Source organism: Ips typographus, linkage group LG2 (genome assembly GCF_016097725.1).
Source record: "Ips typographus isolate SLU linkage group LG2, UJ_Ityp_2.0, whole genome shotgun sequence".
Lineage (NCBI taxonomy): Eukaryota > Metazoa > Arthropoda > Insecta > Coleoptera > Curculionidae > Ips > Ips typographus.
Window position 1 is genome coordinate 24,749,938 of NC_138423.1, and position 24,292 is coordinate 24,774,229.

The 24,292-nt window shown below is 31.9% G+C and overlaps 3 protein-coding genes across 10 annotated transcripts; all 3 read right to left on the reverse strand.

Moving 5' to 3' along the window:
* Window positions 1-903: 903 nt before the first annotated feature.
* LOC145724946 (phospholipid phosphatase 1-like) lies at window positions 904-2,454 on the reverse strand. Its single transcript, XM_081973452.1, has 4 exons — window positions 2,181-2,454; window positions 1,640-1,927; window positions 1,332-1,534; window positions 904-1,280 (listed from the first exon to the last, which is right to left on the reverse strand). The coding sequence occupies exons 1-4, from the start codon at window positions 2,341-2,343 to the stop codon at window positions 999-1,001; spliced, it is 936 nt and encodes a 311-aa protein (XP_081829578.1). The 5' UTR covers window positions 2,344-2,454; the 3' UTR covers window positions 904-998.
* Window positions 2,455-3,465: 1,011 nt separating this feature from the next.
* On the reverse strand, window positions 3,466-23,618 carry LOC145723955 (phospholipid phosphatase 1-like). Of its 7 annotated transcripts, XM_081971996.1 has the most exons (6): window positions 23,481-23,618; window positions 23,284-23,421; window positions 6,713-6,902; window positions 4,514-4,760; window positions 4,077-4,311; window positions 3,466-4,016 (listed from the first exon to the last, which is right to left on the reverse strand). In XM_081971996.1, exons 2-6 carry the CDS (start codon window positions 23,362-23,364, stop codon window positions 3,726-3,728), a joined length of 1,044 nt encoding a protein of 347 aa, XP_081828122.1. In that variant the 5' UTR covers window positions 23,365-23,421; window positions 23,481-23,618; the 3' UTR covers window positions 3,466-3,725. The 7 variants fall into 7 exon arrangements, with proteins under 7 accessions (XP_081828122.1, XP_081828123.1, XP_081828124.1 ...); XM_081971997.1 differs by lacking the exon at window positions 23,481-23,618 and having other exon boundaries at window positions 23,284-23,434; XM_081971998.1 differs by lacking the exons at window positions 23,284-23,421; window positions 23,481-23,618 and adding an exon at window positions 22,372-22,561.
* On the reverse strand, window positions 17,300-19,226 carry LOC145724442 (uncharacterized). Of its 2 annotated transcripts, XM_081972715.1 has the most exons (5): window positions 18,767-19,226; window positions 18,285-18,421; window positions 17,923-18,021; window positions 17,556-17,621; window positions 17,300-17,499 (listed from the first exon to the last, which is right to left on the reverse strand). In XM_081972715.1, exons 1-5 carry the CDS (start codon window positions 18,910-18,912, stop codon window positions 17,468-17,470), a joined length of 480 nt encoding a protein of 159 aa, XP_081828841.1. In that variant the 5' UTR covers window positions 18,913-19,226; the 3' UTR covers window positions 17,300-17,467. The 2 variants fall into 2 exon arrangements, with proteins under 2 accessions (XP_081828841.1, XP_081828840.1); XM_081972714.1 differs by having other exon boundaries at window positions 17,300-17,621.
* Window positions 23,619-24,292: the final 674 nt, after the last annotated feature.

The following is a 24,292-nucleotide window of genomic DNA, read 5'->3' on the forward strand; positions in this document are numbered from 1 at the left end:
ACGTGACTGTTCTTGACAAGCTTCAACTGAGCTTTACAGCGTTGCTTGCTGCGAATTCAAGTTGTCACGATCACGTGACGTGCTGTTGCAACTTTAGCTAGTGTTGCCATCTGCAAATTTACATTGTCACGATCAGAAAATGTGCTTTTACAATTTCCCATTTCCCAACTGTTTAAGTGTAATTTACAGATTTTTCAATGTTAAAATTGACATTTCCTGTCATTAAGGGACCAAATGTCGCGATGACGTAATTTAACAGTTGGTCAATATACTGTTTTGTTAAACTACGGCATCGTGATGTCAAATTTGCTCTTCACACTGAATAGAGCCTCGAATACTGACGTTGACGTTTATAGTCTCCTTTATTAATCATGACAATGTTGATTTTAAAAAAACACTAAAATCACAATTTTTAATTTTTCATTTAAAAACCAAATGTCAACTTATTCGGAAGAAAAAGATCTATCAACTTCAAACCAGAGAATATACAGGAAGTTCTATTAAAAATTTAGCAATATTATCAAAAACTGTTAATAAAGAGAAACAATGAAAATAGGACATTTTAAAAACTTTTGTATGCGGATAATGTAATTTTGGTTTTATAGGTAGATAACTTTTATCTGTTATTATCTATGTTATGTATAATATTCATTTATATTTTATCTGTTACTACATAATCATAAATAAACACATAGTCAGTAACGTAGGTTTACGCTTTAAAGTGAATTAATGTTTCGGTTTTACTCAAAGAATTTCTTCCATTAAAGTTTGTCAAAATGGTCTTTCAAAATTACATCCATTGTCATTTTACCAAATCGAACAAATCTGGCACTGATTAGGACCATTTTAAACATGAAAATAAATTACAGAAGCAAATTACAAAAGTGCTAATGAAGAGACAGGTCGGTTTTTCCTATTTATTTAGTTAGGTATATTAAAATTAGAAAACTGGCATTAACTTAACAAAAAATAAAATTATTTACACAACAAATAAAAAGCTATGGTTCTTCTTCATCAAAACTATGGTTTGGACCATGTTTAGTAACGTCAACCACTCTTTTCCTGTGCAACGTCCTTATTTGATAGTGAGTGTACCGAATCACATAGATAGCTCCCAAGAAAGCTAGTACAGTTCCAGTCAAAACATCCCACCAATGATGTCTTCTGTCCGTGATTCTGGTCAACGAGCACGTTAAACCAAAAGTGACACAAACACCCAACAAGAGTATTTTAAAAGCTGTTCCAGATCTTTTAGTTGGTAGACGAGAATGTACCACATACTGCAATTTTTGTTAATTAGTCGAAGATTAGGTTGGAACAAATTGACGTACAGCCCAAAATAAGGCAGCAAACCAACTAATAGAGGAATGTCCGCTTGGAAACGACCGTGAAGAGTCAATTATGTCCAATAGTGTAGCATTGGGGTTGGTGCAGATGAAATGGAACACGTAAGTTCCATTGGTGCAGTTCATGTTTGTGTCAGGCATGCAAGTATCGAAAAAATGGGGTCTATGCTCACCTACTATAGTTTTTGCTGAAAACAGATTCTATGACAGAACACTTGATGATGATGATGATGATGGAAGATTACTACTTTTGATTAAGATTAGGATACTTCAAATTCAACTAATATACCAACCTAATTCTGTGGTACCACCAACAATCAATTCTCCCATAAGCAGTTGTTTCACATAAACGTAAAATTCAAATAAGTTGTCCAAGGTGAACACAGCCCTACAACTGCCCTGTCTGATATATTCAATGGCAATATACAGTAAGGGAAAAATAAAGACCAAACCAACCCCTAACATCCAAGGCGTTACAGTATCTCCTTGGTATTTGTGTGAGAAAAGTGGATCGTTACAAAAAAATCCTAATTGATTGCCCTGGATTATGCCATAATTCCAAAGCAGGAACACTGTCAATCCTGGAAAAATTTTACTATGTCTGTAACGTGTAGTATTGTTTGTTGATATTTAATAATCACTTTTTTATATAACTTACTCGACTCATTAGACTTTTTTTACTCACATCATCATCAACATGTGTGTAGACAAAATATCTGACGTTTTTGTATACATATTTATAACAAAATATTTTCAAACCACTAAAGTGCTACCAACAACAAGTCAAACAAACTGAGTAATTAACTAAACAACCTAATTAGTGCAACTACTTACCAATTATTAACAGAACCACATTGACATAATATTTGGCTGGATATGGAGGTGACAGTGCTTTTTTAAGGGAGGATTTAGTGAGATGTCCATCGCTGTCCAAAAATCTAAACTCTATAATTTTAGTAGGGTCATCCTCGTCTATGGAAAACCTTCCAGAAGGCATATCGCTTTCAGTTATAACTTCACCGGCAATCAGACCATAAATTAATAGTTTGTGTGCTACTTTAGTGAAATTGGTTAAAGCGCTACACTAGATATACTAAACCATATAAAGATGTGTTTAGAAATGATAAGATAGATAAGGTGCAAGTTAAATAATATTCTACAATTCAAAATTGGATCACTCATGTTTGCTGTTTCCGATCGACGAGATTGCTAAACAATAAACGCTGATTCATGGTTCATCAGCATCATTATAAAATTCCTATGTTGATGTAAATCTGGATTTCTAAGATTTGTTAAGAAATTATTTTGTATTATATTATACAGTTTGATGACATTAATTTACTTTTTATGAACTATTTTGTTCTTCAGTTTTAAAGATTTTCACCATACTATTTTTAATTATATTTTTTTAAACTTTGTAAACACATGAAAATATATAATAAATAAAGTGAAGTGATTTTTTTAAAAAAAGTCAAAATAGCAGCCAAAAATCACATAACACTTTACCAAAAAACGGTCAAAATGGCGGGATTGTATGTGCGTGTGTCACGTGACTTTGACAGAAAAGAAAAATAAAAAAATATGGAAAGAAGCAAAACCACGTGACCTTGGAAAAATAAAGCAATTAAAACATTTCAAAATTGCGAAAATGTCACGTGATGTTAAAAAAACTAGTCAAAAGTCAAAACCATTACCAAAACCGGGTTGAACATGAAACCTCATTTTTTTTGGTAATTCTTAAACAATATGAAAATAATGGGAAAGCTCTAAATTCAGCCAAACGTAACCTGTTTATTTGAAAAAATATGAAAAAAGTGTAAAAGGAAAAATTGTAGGGAATTTCACCCTTTACCAGATTTCATTAGGGCACTTTTGCCCTAAAGAGCCTTCTCAGGAAGATATTCTCAAGAGTGTTCCAAATTGTCATATTTTCAAAATCACCTTGTAGCTAGGAATGTACGACTGCTCTATCGTTCCTTTCACAAAAACCGTATTACTCTACCTTTGCTACTTTTGGAGATACCCCCTAAGACCATCAAATTTGAGACACCCTGTACATTTCATATAAAAGATTATAATAATTAGTAAAACATTTGTCTAAACAAATTAGACAAAATCCTTACATTAAAAAAGTATATTTCATCCTTAAGCTTAAATCATTAAATCACAACATAATACTTTGTACAAAATTTCCTAAATAAAAAGCAGGAATAAATAACTATCAATTTTACTAAGTTCAGTGTTACCAAACACTAAAACAATAAAGTGACACTCACATCACATTTTTATAAGGCCTCTTAAATAATATAAAAGGCAAGCCAACCAGATTAGCTGACCGTATTATAATATCATGTTGATTTCAGTCATTTTTAGATCACTCTAAATAATTTCACTTTTTGCACCTTTATTTTTAATATCTAGTAGAGTGGTCGTCGAGGTGTCCACCCTAGCAATTCCGCCCAATTTAATGTGTTTGCTAATAATATTGATCGCGTACAAGGCAGTCAAACTGCCCAACAACATTCCAGCAGCCACATCCCACCAATGATGCCGTTTATCTGTGATTCTGGTCAGGGAACACACCAAAGCCCATGTTAAGCACACCGCCATTAAGAAAGGCTTGAAAATGTAGCCTATCCTCTCTGTTGGCAGTCTGCTTTGTATGACAAACTGTGAAAAAGTACAATTTTAGTTAAAATTGTATGACGTAGAGGGGGCAAAAGTACTCACAGACCAGTACACAGCCACATAAACGCTTAACGAAGAATGTCCGCTAGGAAAGCTTCTAGCAGTGTCCTTCATGAAATGCTGTGAGAATTTGGTTACGGTGCACTGGTAAGTGTTGACGTATTCGCCTTCAGTGCAGTTGATTGCAGTGTCAGGTTGACAAACGTCAAAGAAATGAGGTCGTAACTCGCCCACCAATACTTTACCCACTTCTGTTAGTAGTAAGGCTAAAGTGCACCTAAAAAAATCGGATACATATAAATAAGCTATTTGTGTAATGTGAGTTGCATAAAACAGTGATTTATGATTTCCAAAAGTTTTCAATTATTCTAAAATGACACTAGTGATTACGTCAATCAGAAATGACAGTTACAGACAGACAAACTGTCAGCACCAGGGCTGCACTTCATTATGACCCTACTACATTATTGAATATTTACCAGATAAAAAACTCCTTGTAGAAGTACCAGACCTCTCTGAAACGGATTCGGGTAATGGAGAGTATTCGTAAATATTCGACTAGAAACAGCACTCCCAAAGGTAAGATAAGTAGACTGCCCACCAATAAAGAGGTGGCGCTGATGGTGTCTCCGGTGAATTTAAATGACAGTGACGGGTCTTTACAGTAGAATCCGATTTTTGTAGCTGGAATATATCCTAGTTCCAGTAAGACTGTTAAGGATACAACTGAAATGAAATAGATATAAATTATTATAGAAATAAACACTAAAATGAGTGCAAAATGACAGAATTAATTAATTTTTCAAAGTCAAACGATGCGTGGTACCAAAAAAGTGTACAGGGTGTCTAAAAAGTCTGGAATATTGCAAATATCTCGAAAACTGCTGATTTTATTTTTCTCAAAATTTGCGTCTTGTTATAGTAAATAACAGCGCATGACGTGAGGGTGAAATGAGGTTTGCAAGTATACAGGGTCAGTCACAAAGTATACCAACTTTCTTAATTCAAACCTAACACACTGTATATTACTTCAGATTTTAAGAGTACTTATAAAGGCCAATTCAACGATATACGATTTTTTTTTTTTTTTTTTTTTTTTTGTACCTACCTATAACAATGATAGGTGTAACAATGACAGCTAACGTCAATATAATGTTAAATTAATTGGCAAATTTTCCTATTACTTAAAATGGTGTGAAATTTTTTTTTTTTTTTTTTTTTTTTTTTTTGGATGGGCTAGTTTTAATTAATTTACTTAACGTTTAAGTGTTTTCATAATTTCCTCAAATAAAATTGACTAATACTAAGAATAAAGTAGCAATACTGTAGATCGTTGAATTGGCCTTTATGAGTACTCTTAAAATCTGAAGTAATATACAGTGTGTTAGGTTTGAATTAAGAAAGTTGGTATACTTTGTGACTGACCCTGTATACTTCACCCCGAACCTCATTTCACCCTCACGTCATGCGCTGTTATTTACTTTAACAAGACGCAAATTTTGAGAAAAATAAAATCAGCAGTTTTCGAGATATTTGCAATATTCCAGACTTTTTAGACACCCTGAGAAGGTAAAAGTTGCATCCCATCGAGGTGCATTTGTGGTTCAGACCTCTAACCTGAAACGTTCTTGAGATATTGAGCAAAAACTGCAAAAAAACGAGAGTTAACTTTGACACCCTTCAAACGTCACGTGACAAAGTGAATATGGCAACCTGCCACCTGCAAGAACATTAGAATGTAATCTAGTGACAGTTGAAATTTAGACATTTGACAAACATTCAAACAAGACATAGGTCCATACATATTTTGTTTCGCTCAGTTCCCTATAAGCAGAAGAGAGACGGGCAACTGGCCTTTTCTACGTCACATGAAACTTTTTCGTAAATGGTGTACCAAATAAGTGTGGTTTTTACCAGTAAACATACATAACCTTTAATGCACAAAAATAATATGCATTATTGTATTCAGAAAATGTAAAACAAGAAAATATAACTATTTTAAACGTCTTTTAATTTTGTTCTGACAAGTGATTGACAGCTACTAACTCCAATTAGCAATGTTGCCAAATTATTCACTTTCTTATTCAATTATTCATCACTGTGTTATTTTTAGATTTGAAAACGGATGATAAAATAGGATATTGATTACTTACAGGTTGGCAAGCGACGCACCTTCATCATTCATTCATAAATAACTGAATCTAAAAATGTATCATACCGGTGTCTTTACGTGTATGTTGTAAAGTGATGATCATCTGATATCAATAAATAAAGCGTGTAGGTAATTAGCGCTGACGTGTCGCTATCACTTGTTTCCACTTTATGGTTTCAGTGATTGAACCCAATTAAAAACTCTACACTGTGTATTTTAAAGAGTTGGTAAACAACCGATAATAACCGTAAGTCTCCTGATGACTACGTAGTCGTCACACCAATACACCAAACACAACCTAAACAAAATTATTGAACGATAATCGGTGCACTATTGCCACGTTATTAGGTTTAAAACTACATGTCCACCTTTAGCATTCTAACAGTGCTTTAGCACATTAATTAGCACGAATTTTACACTTTTTACCAGCTTAATTAGCTACAACGTGTTACAGAATGGCATAAACAATCAAAAAAGTGATTCATTTTACAGAGAAATTATAAAAAACTTGGCAACATGGTCTTACCGAAAATACCCAATACTGTATTAACGACGTAAGGCAATCGCAGCAGCTTTCGAAGTGGCACTCTAGGTGGCTCCACTTGTGTCGTCACATTGCTTTTTTCGGTATCGGGGAGTTCTATTCGTTGATCTACACGGACACCACGGTGGGTATCCCCGATTGTCGGCATTGAACACACCATTGCTTTATTGTCCTGAAATAAAAAAAAATCTTAGTTCATTTAAAATCAAAACAAAACTCTAAAATAGTGAATAAATAAATTCAAAAATTCAAACATGAATAAATCCAAATATGTTTGCGGGGTTGATCATTTGGGGGTTGGGGCTCTAACTCCAGGGATTCAGGAATAATTTAGACGAGAAAAACTCATCGGAAATGCTATTAGAGTCGAGTTTTTCAAAAAAAAATTTAAAGCGAATTTTGGTTCAAAAAATTGTTTCAATATGTCTTTTAGACCTTTTGGAACAAGCTGAAATAACCAAAAGTGTCTGAAGGCTTTGAAATGAACTGTAAAAGTAACTTTTAAATCAAGATTCAACAAAAACAAGTTATACGCTACGTGCAATATATACAGGTGTGGACAACCATGTAACTGACTAAAAAACATAAATAATTGCATGCGCGAGACAAAGACACACAACCTAAAAAAAGGCAAGTTGGCGGAATTTTTTTGCGATGTTGTCAAACGTCTCTCGGAATTCATTTAGATTACTTGCAAAATTAATTTTCTTACTAGAATATTCCTAATCATTTCCATTTATTTTGATAATAGGCCAATAAGAAAATTATGTTTCACTAATCCAGTGGATGAAAACAGATAAGCTTTTGGCAACATTGCCCCGAACTATTCGCTTACTAGATATTTTCTCTGTCAGTTACACGGTTTTAGTTTTACGACATCTGTCAAAGTACAGGCATGCACGGCCTACTTTGGTGATGATCGTTTTGAAGCTCCATGGAACGCGCGGAGCGAATTTGACGTCACGATGATGTAATTTGACAATTTATCAATATATTGTTTTGTGCAATTACGTCATCGTGACGTCAAATTCATTTTGCATGCTCCACAGAGCGTCAAGTCGAATGCGGCGTCAATGCATTTATTTGTAATTATGTAGTTCAAAAAGTATACATTGTTCAAATAAGTAACAATATACAATCTTGCACTAATTTCATAAATAAATAAAAATAAAATGGAAAATATCTCAAAAACGAATTTGTCATAGAATCCAAAAATAAAACAATATACAGGGTGTTTCATTTAAAATAAGCGAGTTGGCAAACTACCCTGTAAAAGATAATTGACACTATTTCAATAAAGCTTAGCTAGATTTCCCTATAGAACTTCTCAGGAATGCGATCAACACTAATTTATGACTATTGCAAACACGGAACTTACATAGTTTAGCAATTTTTCAAGGCTCGATTCATTCTCATCGGTATTTCCGTGAAAAATCACTTCGACCGAAGAAGATTCACGCTCATCAAGATCAGCGGTCATGACACATTAATGATACGTTTTGACACACTAATCACTCCGACATGTTTACGTTACCGTTGTAGTAAACAGATAAAATGTCAAAGTTTTCTGCTCAATTCGCAGTGACTTTACTAATCTGACTGATAAACCGGACTTTCAGCAAATGCTTGATTAGATATTTTATGCATATCGCGCACTGCACCCCTCCGTACACGAAAAAAGGGGATGACTAAGCTCCCTATTGCAAAAAAGTGGTGAATCACCGATTGCTGTGCGAATGCGAGTTTTAGTTTAAATCAAATAAAATTCCATTAATTTAGCTATCTAGCAATAACAACAGTATGAGTAGATGATATTTACCTGTTCAAGGGATGAGTATTTGTAGGATTTACGTTCTGGAGCTTCAGACATTTTTACAAAAAGCTGGACTATCAAAATCGTGTATTTTCGGTAACGATTAGCTGTGTTTACGTTTGCGAAACTAGAATGTTGCCTCAGCGACCAGCTAGCTATTCAAATCGATAAGAATAAGGACTGATAGAACAAAAGCAGAGAGTTTGCATGGACTTATTTTTATTTTATTGAAAAAGTAGCTCAATCAAATTCTACATTATAAGTAGGAAAACACATTTTAAAAAATAACAAATATGTAAATATTGTACTAAAAATACGTGTGTGTAAGCAGGGACACACTGTACAGTCTGTCCCAAATTCGATGCTCACCATTGGGATCTCAGTTATTATCGAAGAAGGTACAAAAATGTTTAAATTAAAAAAGTTTTAAAACATGGCTAATTCAAATCTCTTTTGAAAAATAACCCAGCATTTTTTGTTTTTGAGATATTTGAACAAAACTGAAAAATGATGATTTTTTGGCCTATTAGATGATAATGAAATTAGATATGGCTTCCATAAGTAAAACAAAAGTTAGTGTCCTAATGCAAGAAATCATCACTGTTCAGTTTTTTCGAAATATCTTGAAACAAATACCAACATAATATTTTTCAAAAAAGATTTGAATTAGCCATATAATTCTTCTTCTCTTCTCTCTTAGTAGATTAATTGTTTGCTTCTTTTTTTTAAGGACGAAAAAAATAGCGCTAACACTCAACCCAACAAAAGAAAAAATTCTGACCTAACCTAAGAAAAAAATTGCGCCACAAATGTAGTCGAAAAGTAACGTCATTTTACTTTACTTTGATTTTCTGATTACAGATACAGATAATTGCAAGTAAACTACAAAATAAAAGATAAAAAAAACTGATTTTCTCGACATTATCAGGGACTGAATTAGGCGTTTTTGAGCAATTCCTCAAAAATGTGACATTTCACAGCCATTTTGTAATATACTTTTTTGAATAAAAAATCTCTTTAGTTTCAAAAGTTTATTTACACAGTAGATATAATTTTTCAATTTCAGTTCAATATTGCCCTTCTAATCATTTAGCATTCATTACATATTTATCTACTGGTAAATTGCGCCTATCTTAACAAATCCCTAATCGTTCCTTTGAAAGATATTGGCAAATTATCAATGAGATAGAGAAAAATCAACATCAAAACTAAACAGCAATGGGTCCGATAAGACAATCTGAAACTTAGTAATTTCATTGCAAAAAACAACATTAAAAGTATAGTTCAAAATAATGTGACAAAAAAGTAAAAAACAGTATAAACGTTTGATAAATGTAAAATCTATTCAATTAATAACAAATTAGTGCTACAATCAATTATTTTGCTATAAATAATTTTAGTAGTTTACCAAGTGAGTGAGTTAATATCTCGGTAACACGAAGAGCTAGAGAGGCCAGTTTTGGCTCATTTTGTAGTATTTTTTAATCTCATTCTAATGGCGAATTTGCGAAATCTATAAGAGTTCAAATAAAAAAGTTACAATCATTCAAAAATTGAAAAATGCGATTTTTGCAAAAAGTGCAATTTTGGCAATTTTTTATTTTGCTCCAGGAGGGTTCCAATAGGCAGCAAAGGGCATATTTATACCAAAGGACCTTAAATTAGGTAAAATAAGTACAAAAAAAGCACTTTAAAATTGTTCATTTTTCCAAGAAATTGAAAGAATGGGGGGGTATTTGGTGTCTTTTTTACTACTTTTTGAAATTTAATATCTCGGTAACACGAAGTGCTAGAGAGGCCAATTTTGGCTCATTTTGTAGTATTTTTTATCCTCTTTCTAATGGCGAATTTGCGAAATCTATAAGAGTTCAAATAAAAAAGTTACAATCATTCAAGAATTGAAAAAATGAGATTTTTGCAAAAAGTGCAATTTTGGCAATTTTTTATTTTGCTCTAGGAGGGTTCCAATAGACAGCAAAGGGCATATTTATACCAAAGGACCTTAAATTAGGTAAAATAAGTACAAAAAAAGCACTTTAAAATTTTTCATTTTTCCAAAAAATTTAAAGAATGGGGGGGTATTTGATGTCTTTCTTTACTACTTTTTGAAATTTAATATCTCGGTAACACGAAGAGCTAGAGAGGCCAGTTTTGGCTCATTTTGTAGTATTTTTTATCCTCTTTCTAATGGCGGATCTGCGAAATCTATAAAAGTTCAAATAAAAAAGTTACAATCATTCAAAAATTGAAAAAATTCGATTTTTGCAAAAAATGCAATTTTGGCAATTTTTTATTTTGTTCCAGGAGGGTTCCAATAGACAGCGAAAAATCAACATCAAAACTAAACAGCAATGGGTCCGATAAGACAATCTGAAACTTAGTAATTTCATTGTAAAAAACAACATTAAAAGTATAGTTCAAAATAATGTGACAAAAAAGTAAAAAACAGTATAAACGTTTGATAAATGTAAAATCTATTCAATTAATAACAAATTAGTGCTACAATCAATTATTTTGCTATAAATAATTTTAGTAGTTTACCAAGAAGTGAGAGTTAAATTAAAGTTAAAACTTACCGTATCGAGCACTTCACTTTTCGGAACGATCACATAACTAAAGGATTTCGAGACTGGCATGTTAACACCAAGCTACTGTATCAACAAATAAAATGCATCTTAAGGTGTAAGCTACTTTCAACAATACAAATAGGTAATAAATAGTGCCGGTACACCCATTTTCAGTAATCTCGCGTTAAATGGGCCTATAGTTTGCTCTTCCTATATTCTTGAAGCGACCCGACGTATATATGAGCCTGTCAAGTCTGTTTACTTAGTTTTTAAACTTAAATACCCCAGTACATTTGTAATGGATATTAACTTAACAGGTCTGTGCTTAAGTTTTTTAAAAATAATTTGAGCACGAGTGTTGTGTTAATTTAATTTTCAGTCATTGATTTTAGAACAAAATAAGGAATCTTATAGTACAGTTTAATAAAGTAGTTTAGTGCCCTTGTTGCCTAATTGTGCATTAAAAGTAACTATTTTTTGTAGATACGTACCTGGTTTTTTAAAAGTGACATGACAACAATTTTCAAAAGGTAATGATTAAGATTTCAAAGACATTGTTTGAATGTATTCATAAACCTTTCAATTTAATTATACCATCATTATTATTACTCTTTTTACCATTATTTATTCATTTACATAATAATTTAGGTTTTGCGAATTTATAATTTAGATACAGGTAAGTGTGACAATAACAAATGACACTTCAAACTGTTTTCAAGAATGTCTTGAAAAATTCCATATACCTATATGCTTTTTACATACATACTACAATTTGAGCTTACATTTTTGAAAAGAGACTGAAAATTGAACAAAAATGCGACTAAAATGTTATACTGTTTAGTTCAAGGTTGTTATAGCATTTTTCAAAAATTAGATTAAAAATTGTTTAAGAAATACTTTAAAGGTTTTTATGTAAAAAATTAAGCTAATAACTTAGCTTTTCACTATCTTTCTCACACTTCTAATTGGAAAATTGTATGACCAAACACTTGAAACAGGCTTGGAAGCTGCAAATCTATGTCTCATAGGATATTTTACGTTTTTAGGTATATTTTACCTAAAAACTTTAACTGAAAAAACTTTGAAAGTCGTCTACTCAAGTTTGGAAAGAATTGGACAAAGAGAGAACTTTTGTGACATGTGTCAAAACAGATGTGACGTCATTTGAGAGTTGGTCAGTTTAATCAGATTTCTTGATAAAGTGGTTTCGTGATCAACTGTTGAATGACGTCACATCCGTTTTAGCCCACTTACAAAGTTGCTTCATTTTTGTCTAAATTGATTTCCAAAATTTTTTTCTTAATTCATTTTATCGTTAATAATATGTCAACTCTTGTCATTTTTGACATTAAAACATTGAAAATAACTGAAATTTAGGAGTAAGTCTACATGAGCAGTATTTGTATACACACAGGTGTCAACTGGCATTTACAGTGTTGCAAGCTCAAAAATTGCATTATCAACGTCACGTGACGTGTTTACCACAATTTCAGCTGTCACAACTGTCTAAATTTGATTTCTCAAATTTTGAACCTTTAACCTACATTTTTAAGGTCACGTGACTGTTGTTGACAGGTGTCAACTGGCCCTTATAGTGTTGCAACTCAAAAATTGCATTATCAACGTCACGTGACGTGTTTACCACAATTTCAGCTGTCACAACTGTCTAAATTTGATTTATCAAATTTTCGAGGTTTAAACTACATTTTTAAGGTCACGTGATTGTTTTTGATAGCTGTCAACTGGAGTTTACAGTGTTGCAACTCAAAAATTGCATTGTCAACGTCACATGATGTGATTTACAATTTACCAGAAAAAACTGACATTTTCATTCTGATTCTGATCGAGGCAAACAAATTTTGACATTGTTGACAGTTGTCACGTGACTTTAAGACAGTTTTTACGGTAAATATCACGTCACAACTGTCAAAAATCCTTCCATGGAGCTGTAAAGTTTGTTTTACCAGAAGAAACTGAAATTTACATTCTGATAGCTGTGTTCGTAGTTTCTAATTGGTCAAAATAAGCAGCTTCCAGCTTGCTGGACCAATCACAAACTACATACAGTGCTGGGATTTTTACAAATACTTTTCATTATTGTCCTCTCTTGTGTCATCTTGACAAGTAAGACTTCCTTGTAATTAAATATAAAAAAAGGACTTTTTTGTTCATTAAATTCGGCTAGGCATTTCGAAGACACAGCATATAGGACACATTCTCTCTTCTTATACTTATAACAAAATAAAAGAACGTAAACAAGAATTAAAGGATTTATAAAAGAATTCTAACCTTCCAGTTCTTTAGAATATAATACCAAAACCGGATTCGTCTTGATGAATGGTATTTCGCATTTTTTTCACCTGAGCAACGTTTAATAAGAGAATCCCAACTTACCGCATCATAGTCGTTTTCCGTTCTAATCACGGTTTGCATAATTATTTACCGAACAAGGTTAACTTTGATTCATTGTTAGGAACACAGCACGACACACCTTTTAACCGTATAATCAATTCTAAACAGTGTTATCAATCAATGATATTCAGGTGGGCACTTATACTTTTGAAATCAGTTTTATCTATACACTTGAACAGGTTAAGGGACCCGCTTCTTGTAGCTACACATGAGCATTTAAATCAGTATTAAAAGGGGTCCCATATGAGTTATTATTGTTATTAATAATAGGGCTTTGGATGTGGAGCTCAAAAGGATGTGAACATTTAAATTTTAAATTGGGTCGTTGCTGGAACGAATCAGTTCATATAAGCGCCAGATGGTTTCAAATCCCCTGATTTGAAGCAAAAGGTACCATACTACAGCCAAAATATTTACAGGTTTGCTCTAATCAGAGTAACTGAAAACAAATATTTACTTGTGCTATTTAATGGTCATATCCCGTTACTTACACATTGTAATTGTTTGTATTGATTAGCTGCAATTATTATTGTTTTCAAGCGTTTACGATTTGTATATTTAAACTTTTGTCTCGTAAATCTAATTTAGGACACCTTTACTACAAAAAGTTTAATGCGATGACTATAAATAAGTTCTTATCTTTAAAACACGATACAAAACTAGTGCATGTTTGGGTGCTACGGAAGTGAGTTATTATGATTTACGACACAGGTTATGCATATTGTGTTTTCTGTCTTGTAAAGTACAACAGACTTGCAGAACTTGTATGTTTTAATATTAAAGGGCTGAATCAAAATCATAAACTTTATGCACCCTAAATTGGTTTGACGAAATTAATTAATAATTCAAATTTGATTAAAATCGACAAACTATAGAAAGTTGCAGTTTTTGCCATAAACGTAAAGCACAAATAATACAAATTGAGAAAAACATTGTTGCAAGTAGTACTTTTAAAATCTGTTCTATAAGGAAATAACAGACAATCGTACTATTCCTACTTTGAGTACTTTGTAGTATTTTTCATCCCTTAATGGCGATTTAGTGAAATTGATAGGAGTTCAAATCAAAAAGTTTCAACCTTTCATAAGTTGAAAAAATGACATTTCTGATCAAAAGTGCAATTTTGGCAAATTTTTTGCAATTTTGCTCTATAAGGGTTTCAATGCACAGCAAAAGGCATATTTATACCAAATGATCTTAAATTACATGAAATAAGCACAAAAAAAATTACTTAAATTTTTTTATTTTTCAAAACAATTCAAAGACACTACATTTTGAGATTTAGTATCTCGGTAACATGGAGACCTAGAGAAGTGAGTTTTGGCTCATTTTGTGCTGCTACTGTAATATTAAATAAATTCATTTATTTCATTCATTAAAACCGGAAGTGCAGCCATTTTAAAAATATTTTAAATAAATAGCCTCCATCGACTTAAGAATACTACGAAATTTTCAGAATTACGGTTTTTCATAAAGGATCTTGCTAAACCATCCTGTAGAGTTGATCGCCATGTATGTAATACAATTTTTGGCACCTTTAAGACGTCCAGTTTAATTTGAAAAATTGAAAAAATACCAACTTGATTGAATTATAATTTCAAAACTAAAGTATAACTTTTTAATGGAAATTGTTTTAAAACCACAATCTTGCAATTTAAATTTACATTTTTTGCTATAAAACTTTTTGTGCAAATTACCTTGTATTGAAAATTTTTTAAATAAAAAGTTGCTTCATTTTAAATGTAACGGGAAATACTTTATTTCAATCAGAAATGATAAACAAATAGTTATTATAACGAAATAATTTTCTCAATTTCCTCATCGAAAGGTTACAATTCAACTGTAGGTAATATTTTCTAAATTCTGTTTCTTATCACAAATCTATGTAACTAAAAATCTACTAAAATGTACAAGACGAATTACTTTAATAAACATCACTAAAAAAATCAGTAGACTTTTTGGTAATTCCTAGAAAACACTTTAGTGTATATCTACGCTTAGCATCCCAGCATTACCATAGTCACGCATTTATAGCATTAAACCATTAACCAGATAATCAACATTCCTCAAAATGATTGTAAAGCTTTTAAACTCTACAACTATTAAGATTAATAGACACTGATTCCGATTTAAAGGTAATTGTCTGAAGTAAATTAATCACGAATGAGTCTCCGCAATAAAAATTCCAATGATCGAAAAATCATTATGAGATATTCTGGTTTAAGAAGAATTTTGTGACTAATCGTTAAGTTTGGCACTTTAGGAAATATTACAATTCATAAATATGTTTAACTTAAAAGTTAAATAATGCTTCTCATAAAGAATATTGAAATTCTATTTTTCTTGTAATGGAGAGTGATGGTTAGTAGTTTGTGATTGGTCAAGAAAAAGCAGCTTTGACCAATCACAGACTACAAATAGTACTGTAACTTACGCCAATACTGCAAATAAGAACTTACTGTTGGCAAAAAATAGTATATAATTTTTCTAACCTTATTTAAATGAAAACTGACAAAATTGAGTTTTTTCCAATTTCCGCGCTATTTAAAAACGACGTTTCTAATATTGTTACGACCAATTTGGATGTCACTAACAAGGCTTCTTGGGTTAATTAGCTTTAGTCTGGCCAGATGTGCCGTTTTTTCGGGGTCAGGGTTGAAATTAGGTGAGAGAAACACACTTCACTTCCTATTACGCAGATTTGCGAGAAACCGCATGAAATTCATCAAGTTTCCGTTATCAACTAGAACAATACCGGATATAGTGTTTTCGTGTTTTAAATGAATCACTTTTAATTCCCGTTGTAGTCGTATAATGCAATCAGGATAAAGTTAATTCCAATTTCATTATATTTCTCCTTGACACGGTCCTGCGGTTTAACTGGTGGGTTTAAATGATTCATCAACATTGATTGGAAATGCTACCGGGTGTACAAGACAATATTTTAGTCATGCAGTAGATACCAAGTAGAATCAATTTTTATTAAACCGTATTGAAATCCATAAAAAATGTGGGTTAATGTCCAGTAATTAGTTTTATTAAATTTTGCTTTAACGCACCTGATTTGCCGCTTCATTACCGTAAATTAAACAATTAATTTGTCAATTTGAAAATTGCTTTGAATTGAACGATTGAGGCATTTTACGACAATACAACAGCCTTAATTGTTATTTAGCAAGAAATTGTTCAACTGGCTCTTCCGGTCGGCCACATATGTCAGTTTTACGATCGCCAAAGTTAATTATAAGAAATTAAGTTTACTATATCTTGTTGACAATTCTGTGAATTGTTTAGTGCTAAAAGTGACACAAAAATCATAATTGTTTTAATCTAATTAGTGTATGTGTTACAGGACCTGCAATTCCTTCCATTAATAAAGTTAAACAAATTTCTCCACTCAATACACATAATATTTTAGTTTTTGTACACAAAACAACATGGAAATATTTATAATAGAGATTTTTAGCTAGATAACGTTCTACACGTGTCAAAATGGCTTCCAAGAAAACCATAGATTAACACACTAGATAGATATTAATCTCCGTGTTAATAAGGTGAAGCACTGTATGTATGATTTCTTTCGAGTCACAGGGGTCGCCACATGTTCACATTTGATGGTCGTCAGATGTCATTTTTACGTCTCTATTGTCATGACAGATTTTTAAAAGCGCCATCTGTTGGTAGACTTGCATAAACTGGTATTGGCGGGCTTTTTGAATTAAATTAAGTCTTTCTTTCATGGTTTTGGTTCAAGAAACAGGTAAATAAAACAAAGTCCAGTGTATGCAAAATATATTATATATATTTTAAGGAAATGAACATACAAAACACATACTCTACAAAAATAATAAGCTTTTGGTTAGTAAGTTGGTGCAAAACCCAAGACCTTAAGACTATAGTTAAGAATAGATCATAAAGCTACACTTTATACATAAAACATTACTATTATAAATAACATGCAACAACATCAAGCAAACCTGCAATCTCAAACCCAAATTAGAAATATGTTGCTTCTTTAAAACGTGAAACTTACCAGAAGACAGGGATTCATTCTTGGAAAAGATGGAGGAAGTTGGAAGCACATCTTGATTAGGATTGCCTGTTGATTGATTACTTTGTGAAAATTTACTTAAATAAAATTTATAAACCTAGGTATACATAACAGGTTTATAAATATTATTATACTGGATATGCACAGATCCCTGTATGAGAATTTGAGAATTAAAGAGTGTATGTAATTTGATTTGGTTTGTGCATGTTTTTTTGGTGAATACGTGCCTAATAATTATAGATATATCAAATCAGTTCATTCAAACGTAATGTGGTGACGCGGGATATGATATAGCTAAACTTTTGAAAAAAACAAACTATACCAAATAATTATATGTATTCATATTTACCAGAAGTTGATGGTCTTTGATCTGGTAAGTTCTTTAATTTTTCATTGTCAATGGAGGGGATTTCAAGAGATTTTGAGAGAAGGTCTACATTAGGAAGGTCTAGGGAAACAAACATTTCACATATTACAAAAACGAAAAGTATATAAGTACATCTTCACATTCTTCACACAGTGGAGGTGTTAGGTAAGTGCAACAAAAGAGCACTCACTCAATCACCACAATTTTTTTTATTAAATTTTAAATGGAATTGCCAAACATGCTATCAGCAGTTTTTCCAGAAAACAAAACCTCAATTAAAAAAAAAATACTAATACTAACATGCGCGACACTGTATAGGTATATTTTTATTTGAATAAAATTACTTGGGGAATCTGGGTCCTTTGGTGCTTGCTGGCAAGGACTTGGTAGAAACCTTGAAGGAATCACTCCCTTTTTTAGCATGCGTTTGTTATTTGTATTAAAGTCTTCAGGCAAAAAGTGCTTTTCACACACATAATACCTGAAAATACATTTCAGTTTCATTTTTATCTACTGTACCTTATTTCTATTAAGTACTACTATTAGTAGTACCTAGGTATAGTGCAAAACTAGGGTATTAAAACAGATACATTTATTAGTCACTTAGTCAGTGAGTCATAGTACTGTTTAAATGCACTTTATGCAAAAGAATACATTAGTTTTCCACTATACTTACCAAAATAATCGTCATAAACTAAGAAGCTATGTTGAGTTCTACAAATCATTAAACCTATTTTCTCTTTGCCTCCTTGAAAACCTCTTATAGTAATCCTCTTACTACCTTAACATTATAACAAATAAAAATGAACTTTACTTGAGAACTTACCTGCTATAAATTTCCATATTAGAACAAAGAAGTATAACAAATTGTCCTAAAAATTGTTTCCACAGTGAAAAAGTAACACTGTCTTTTTCCGGGTTAGGAAAACGAAATCGTCGGGACCCCTTTATGGCACATCCCGCCTTGCCCATAGTGACAAAAGTCGTTGTAAAACCCAGCCAAAAGGTAAAAAACTAAACTAAAAAAACCTACGAAGAGAACACTATAAAAACACCGCCCACGAACTAGTATAAATCACACGTATAAATTAAAAACTACAACCGTAATATCAATATTTTAATAGACTTGTCTAAAAAAATTTGAATTTGTCAAAAGTTGTTTACATCCTTTTCATTTTGTTTTGCTTAACCACAAAAAACCATCTGGTAAAAACAATACAGTAGCTCCCCCTGTGTCTCGAAAGAATCCAAAACATGGCTTCACATTGGCTATATGAGATTAGTGGGCCTGAAGAAAACTAGCAAATTTAACCTTAATTTGAAATTGTCAACAATTGTCTGGCAAGTTAATTAAACAAAAGTTTAGGTCATAAGCTCACTAGTCTCAAACTGTATAATTACGGTATGTGTGTAATAATTTACTGCCATACACGCAGCATTAATTAGTCCGCTCATTATCTTATTACTGGATTAACTTTTATGCAATATTTCAGTTATTATAGGATACAAGTGATATTTACATGGATAAACCTATAAAAGGTGATAATGACATATATGTCCTAAAACATACCTATAATTAGCATAAGTAGGTGAGTTCTTTTTCTATAACTGTTTAATAATATGCTTATTACTCACTAGTTTTAAATGGATACTAACACCCATTACCTACCCGTAAGTAAAGTCCACCAGCGGACACCACCAATATATAGCAAAAATCAAATTCAAACGTTGCCAAAGTGACCATTTTCCTAATTTAATAACCAATAACCAAATTGTCAATTTTATAATTTATTACCAAGATTTTGCAATGTTACCAAATTGCATCTTTTTTTAAAATTACTTAAAGGGGACCTAAAGAAGATTAATCAGCCGAACTTAGTAATAATTTTTTACATTGCTGCCACATTGTCATATTTATATAACGGATGTTTTCGTTTAACTAACAGAATCTATTTCTAGTGAAGGGGGAAAATTCAAAAACACCTCATTTATAGCTTCCCATAGAATATCAATTTACTGAAGTGTTTTCATTACGTATTTATGATACTGTTAAATTAACGACTATGATGTGTGTAGAAAACAAAAATTTTATGTTTTTAAGAGTGATTGCTTTTCATTCTAGTGTTTTTTAGTACTATTTGGACTGGAAGTAGTGTTAAAAATAGAATAAAGTTTACAAGTAACTTCCTCACCGGTAGTCAAAATATAAGCAGAGAAACACGATATAAATTCGTTAATATTAACAGGAAGAAATTGCAAAAACAATCACCAAACGTTTCGAAAGAAGCATGTGTTCCACTTTCAGTGTACAAGCAAATTGTGGGGCACGTTTATTAGCTAAGTATCGCGTTAGAGTAATGATCATATAGTGAAAGTACACCAGTCATGGAATAGGTTACATTCCATACGGATTTTGAAAGTTCAAGTTCGATAATAATAAATAACGCAGAAATATTTGTTATACTGTTTGGCTGAGCGTTAAATCTATAAAAATTAACCTAAATGCCTATGTTGCAAGTAATTTTCGAACTTATTATTTACATTAATTATTAGCATTTTTTGATTACACTCATATACAGTATGACTCAATTTTTGGTATCTCTAATAAAACTAAAAGTTCTACGTGCGGTTAGATTGGAATTTCCTCGTAAAATGTTAGGTGGCAAGTCATAAATCAAAAGTTATCAATACTCATAAAAAAGCGTCCATTAGGGAGCACCTTTCCGGTTTTTTACATCAGCTATTTCCTTTTAAAAGAACCCTCGTAAGTGCTGAACCACTAGAATAAAGCAACAATAAAACATTTTAAAGTACAGTTAATAAAAAAAAGTGATTAATAAGATCTTGATCATATTTGATATGATTAATAAGGATTTTGTAATTTAGTACTGGAACAATAGACAGACGCAGGTGTAATAGTATACTAAGTCATTGTTCTGCACTTTGTAATGGCACATTGTTGTAATTAGCGGTGGTCTGCAATAAATAATCGTTACCCACAAGATAAGTAGTTGTATACGTTTTACTTACAATGCTTTAAAATATACCAGAAAATGTATTTGGAACAATTTGATTTAGTTTGGATTCAAATAAAAGTTTTAGTATTTTAGAGACTTTTTTCTGAAAGGAAAGGTTTGAGAAATGCAAAATATTTTTTGGGTATTTTTGTAATCAATAACTTATTAAACGATATAATTATTGTAGAAAATTCTAAGTAAATTTTCTTAATATTATAAACTGATCTTATAAGCACACATTCCAAGTTGGCATTTTTTTATTATTTAGAAACACTAATTATTGTTATTTAATATAAAGTAGTTAAAAGTGTATTTTTTGATAATTCTGTAAAACCCTTTCTTAGCTTTTCATGTACCTGTCTGCACAATTACCATAAAAACACGCGTTTGTAGCATTAAATCATTAAAAAGAGTTAAGATAATTAACGTTCTCCAAATGGTTATACAAGCTTTAAAACTCTACAACTAAAGTAAGATTAATTGACGATTTAAAAGTAACATGACTTTTTGCTGTTTGAAAAATTTTCTGTTATATGCTATTTTTGGATGGTAATTTTTTTTTACTGTTTATGAAAGAAGAAAACTGTGAAAGGAATAAGGCAAATAGGTGCTTTGCAAAAAAAAAAATGGTTATTTTAAAAGACATTTGAGAGTAAGCATTTTTATGTTAAATTCCCCCTAAAAATTGAAAACCTCCTGTAAAATAAGCTTTTGATTTGAAAATTACCTTTATGTGAATTAGTTTATGCAATACAACTGGAAAATGAAATCACTCTAGAAATTATTTTTTATCAAAATGGAGTAGCTATACTAGCTAAAAAGAGTTTTGTACAGTTTCTAAGTCTACATTGGTCAAAAAATGCACCTTTCAGCTTGCTGCGATCTACGCAAATGCTGCACATGTAGACTTTCCATGAAAATTTGTCATTGTCACTTTCTACCCTGGTGAAACATATTGAAATAGTCAAAAATTGATACAATTAACAACCGTTTATAATGATCCTAATTATAACGACTATTGTTATCTATTGACGACCACCTGGTAGGTTATCTTCTGGGATACCTAGTACCTATTCAAAATAACTTCTCAGTCTTGAAACTGTGATGTGTAGTAATGATAAATGGTTAGTTGACTAAACAGTCCTCAAATATAAGATAAACTTTTTAACCTTTTAAGGGTAATCAAACATTTTTTCCACCTGGGTATGAAAAGAATAATAATGAAGTAAGCATAATAGATGATTTCAAAAATTAACATTTCTTTTTGAAATTTCCAATTGGTCGGGTTGATGCTCCCAAAACCATAAAGAAATTATTATAAAAGAATTTTAGGACAGATAATGAAGGGTTTGGGACAATCATTAAGTCCTATTAAAGTTGATATAAATACTGCAGGTAAAAAAAAAATACTTACATAGCACATGGTACCGGGTGGCGCAAAAAACCCACTCCTTTGAGTATAGCCGTTATTCATCATTTTCAATCCACTTATTTTCCAGTCGGGTCAATAAAGCTTTGTTTGCATTTTATTGTAGCACCTTTTCGCGTACTGGTTGTCCACCACAAAAGTACTTATTTGCCTACCGCGACTCGTTCACTACTGAATCGCCACAAGGTAAACAAATTTGTACAGGTAGACTGAACATTTCACCACGCTCACCAATCTGGTAGTGATACAGAGTGATTCATACCGGAAAAATGCGCAAAAGACCGTGATGGTATTTTAATCCGATGGTATCCGCGGGTCATTTGACCGATCGTTTTTTATTGTGGCGCCTATCAAAAATGTGCATTATTAAAGATTCGTCATTTTATAATAAAGCTAACCACAGGAAATATCACTGTATGTTTCTATTATAGTGTACAAAAGAAGTTGCTATAAAAATATTTTTTTAAATGAAACATTCTGTATATTTGTTCCATAAGTTCAATAAGTTTTATTACATAGTATTATTTATTTGTATGAAATGATTGACTCTATGACTACCTAATTTTACATGGGTATTATTTGTACTTTTATATCTACTTTGTTTTTAGATAGTCCTTTATTTTATAGGCTGTCTCAAAATCACAAATTTTTTTAGCATTGAATAATCAAAATTTTAAAAATTCCAAGTTTGATCTGCTTGAAATTTTAAAAAATAATAATACATTTATTGTACAATAATAATAAATAGGTATATCTGCACCATAATAACAATATGATAACTCATTAATTTTTGCAATTTTTTAATCATGTACTAATAACTCTACAATTATTAATGCATAATTTTTCCATAAAAAAAATTTACTATTATGAAAAAAAACATTAATAGGTATAACTTACCATTGACGAACACCTGCTACAAGTAGACAAATAAAATGTTCTGCCAGCATTGTAGATCTGAGTCATAGTAGCCTTAAGCATTTAAGAACCCCTATAATTGATCCCTTCAAATTCGTCGACAGCGTGTGAAATCCTACACTGAAAAACCACGAAATAATATACAAACTCAATATGAATAAGCCCTTGAGTCAACTAACTGTCCCAAGAAGCAAACTCCCGCGTTTCGACACGGTGACAACTCGTCAAGAAGAGCGGTCTACTTAAACTAATAAACGGAGCCTTTCCAGACCCCGAATTGAACTTGCTGGGTTTATTAGTTTAATTTCTAGGTAGTGAAAAGGCGCTAGTCGATGAATGAAGACGAATGAGTGAATCAATTGAGACGAGATGCTCTTAAGTATGCTCTGGAAAGGGGGAGATTTACGATCGTGCATGGCACGTTCGGTTTTATCGTTTATTTTTGGTTTGAGACTGAAGATGTCATGATTCTTATTATCATGAAGTCGAAGATGAGATTCATCCAAATCCACCTCTTTTCCAACCTGCATGATAATACCATCATAACTGGCATCAGATTCATCCTGACGATTCATTCTGATGCAGTAAATAAAGAAAATTTAAATAAATTAAAAAAATATATATTTGAATAAGAGCCTATTTTAGGGATGCAATGATTTTTCCGGTAAATAACTAAACATTACAAACTAGTTAGGTACACCTAATACCCTTCGCCAAAACAGTCCATAACACAGTTGACCAATCTTCAAACTTTTCGGCTGAGAGGGATGCTTTGCTAACTCTGGGCTGCTCCACGATAACAGCCTGGAGGCCTCCTTGGTTACAAATTCAACCAGTTCTGGAACCGACCCTCTCCAAAATCGGCTTCACTGGACAACGTGCAATAATTTTGATACAGGAGCTGGTAGGACTTGATATTACTCCCAGTAACAGGGGCTGATAGCACTTGATGTTACTCCCAGTAACTCCGAATCCGGAAGGAAATAGCTTT

Bases quoted from the DNA above. Each gene is read 5' to 3' on its own strand.
- LOC145724946 (XM_081973452.1), bottom strand. From the start codon at position 2,343: ATGCCTTCTGGAAGGTTTTCCATAGACGAGGATGACCCTACTAAAATT. The intron at 1,928-2,180 runs GTAAGTAGTTGC...AAATTTTTCCAG, and splicing joins TGTGGTTCTGTTAATAATTG to GATTGACAGTGTTCCTGCTT. The intron at 1,281-1,331 runs GTACGTCAATTT...CAAAAATTGCAG, and splicing joins TTGCTGCCTTATTTTGGGCT to TATGTGGTACATTCTCGTCT.
- LOC145723955 (XM_081971995.1), bottom strand. From the start codon at position 8,210: ATGACCGCTGATCTTGATGAGCGTGAATCTTCTTCGGTCGAAGTGATT. The intron at 6,903-8,108 runs GTAAGTTCCGTG...TTTTTATTTCAG, and splicing joins TTGAAAAATTGCTAAACTAT to GACAATAAAGCAATGGTGTG. The intron at 4,312-4,513 runs GTAAATATTCAA...CGATTTTTTTAG, and splicing joins TACAAGGAGTTTTTTATCTG to GTGCACTTTAGCCTTACTAC.
- LOC145724442 (XM_081972714.1), bottom strand. From the start codon at position 18,912: ATGGGCAAGGCGGGATGTGCCATAAAGGGGTCCCGACGATTTCGTTTT. The intron at 18,422-18,766 runs GTAAGTTCTCAA...ATGTATTTTCAG, and splicing joins AATATGGAAATTTATAGCAG to GTATTATGTGTGTGAAAAGC. The intron at 18,022-18,284 runs GTAATTTTATTC...TTGTTTCCCTAG, and splicing joins AAAGGACCCAGATTCCCCAA to ACCTTCCTAATGTAGACCTT.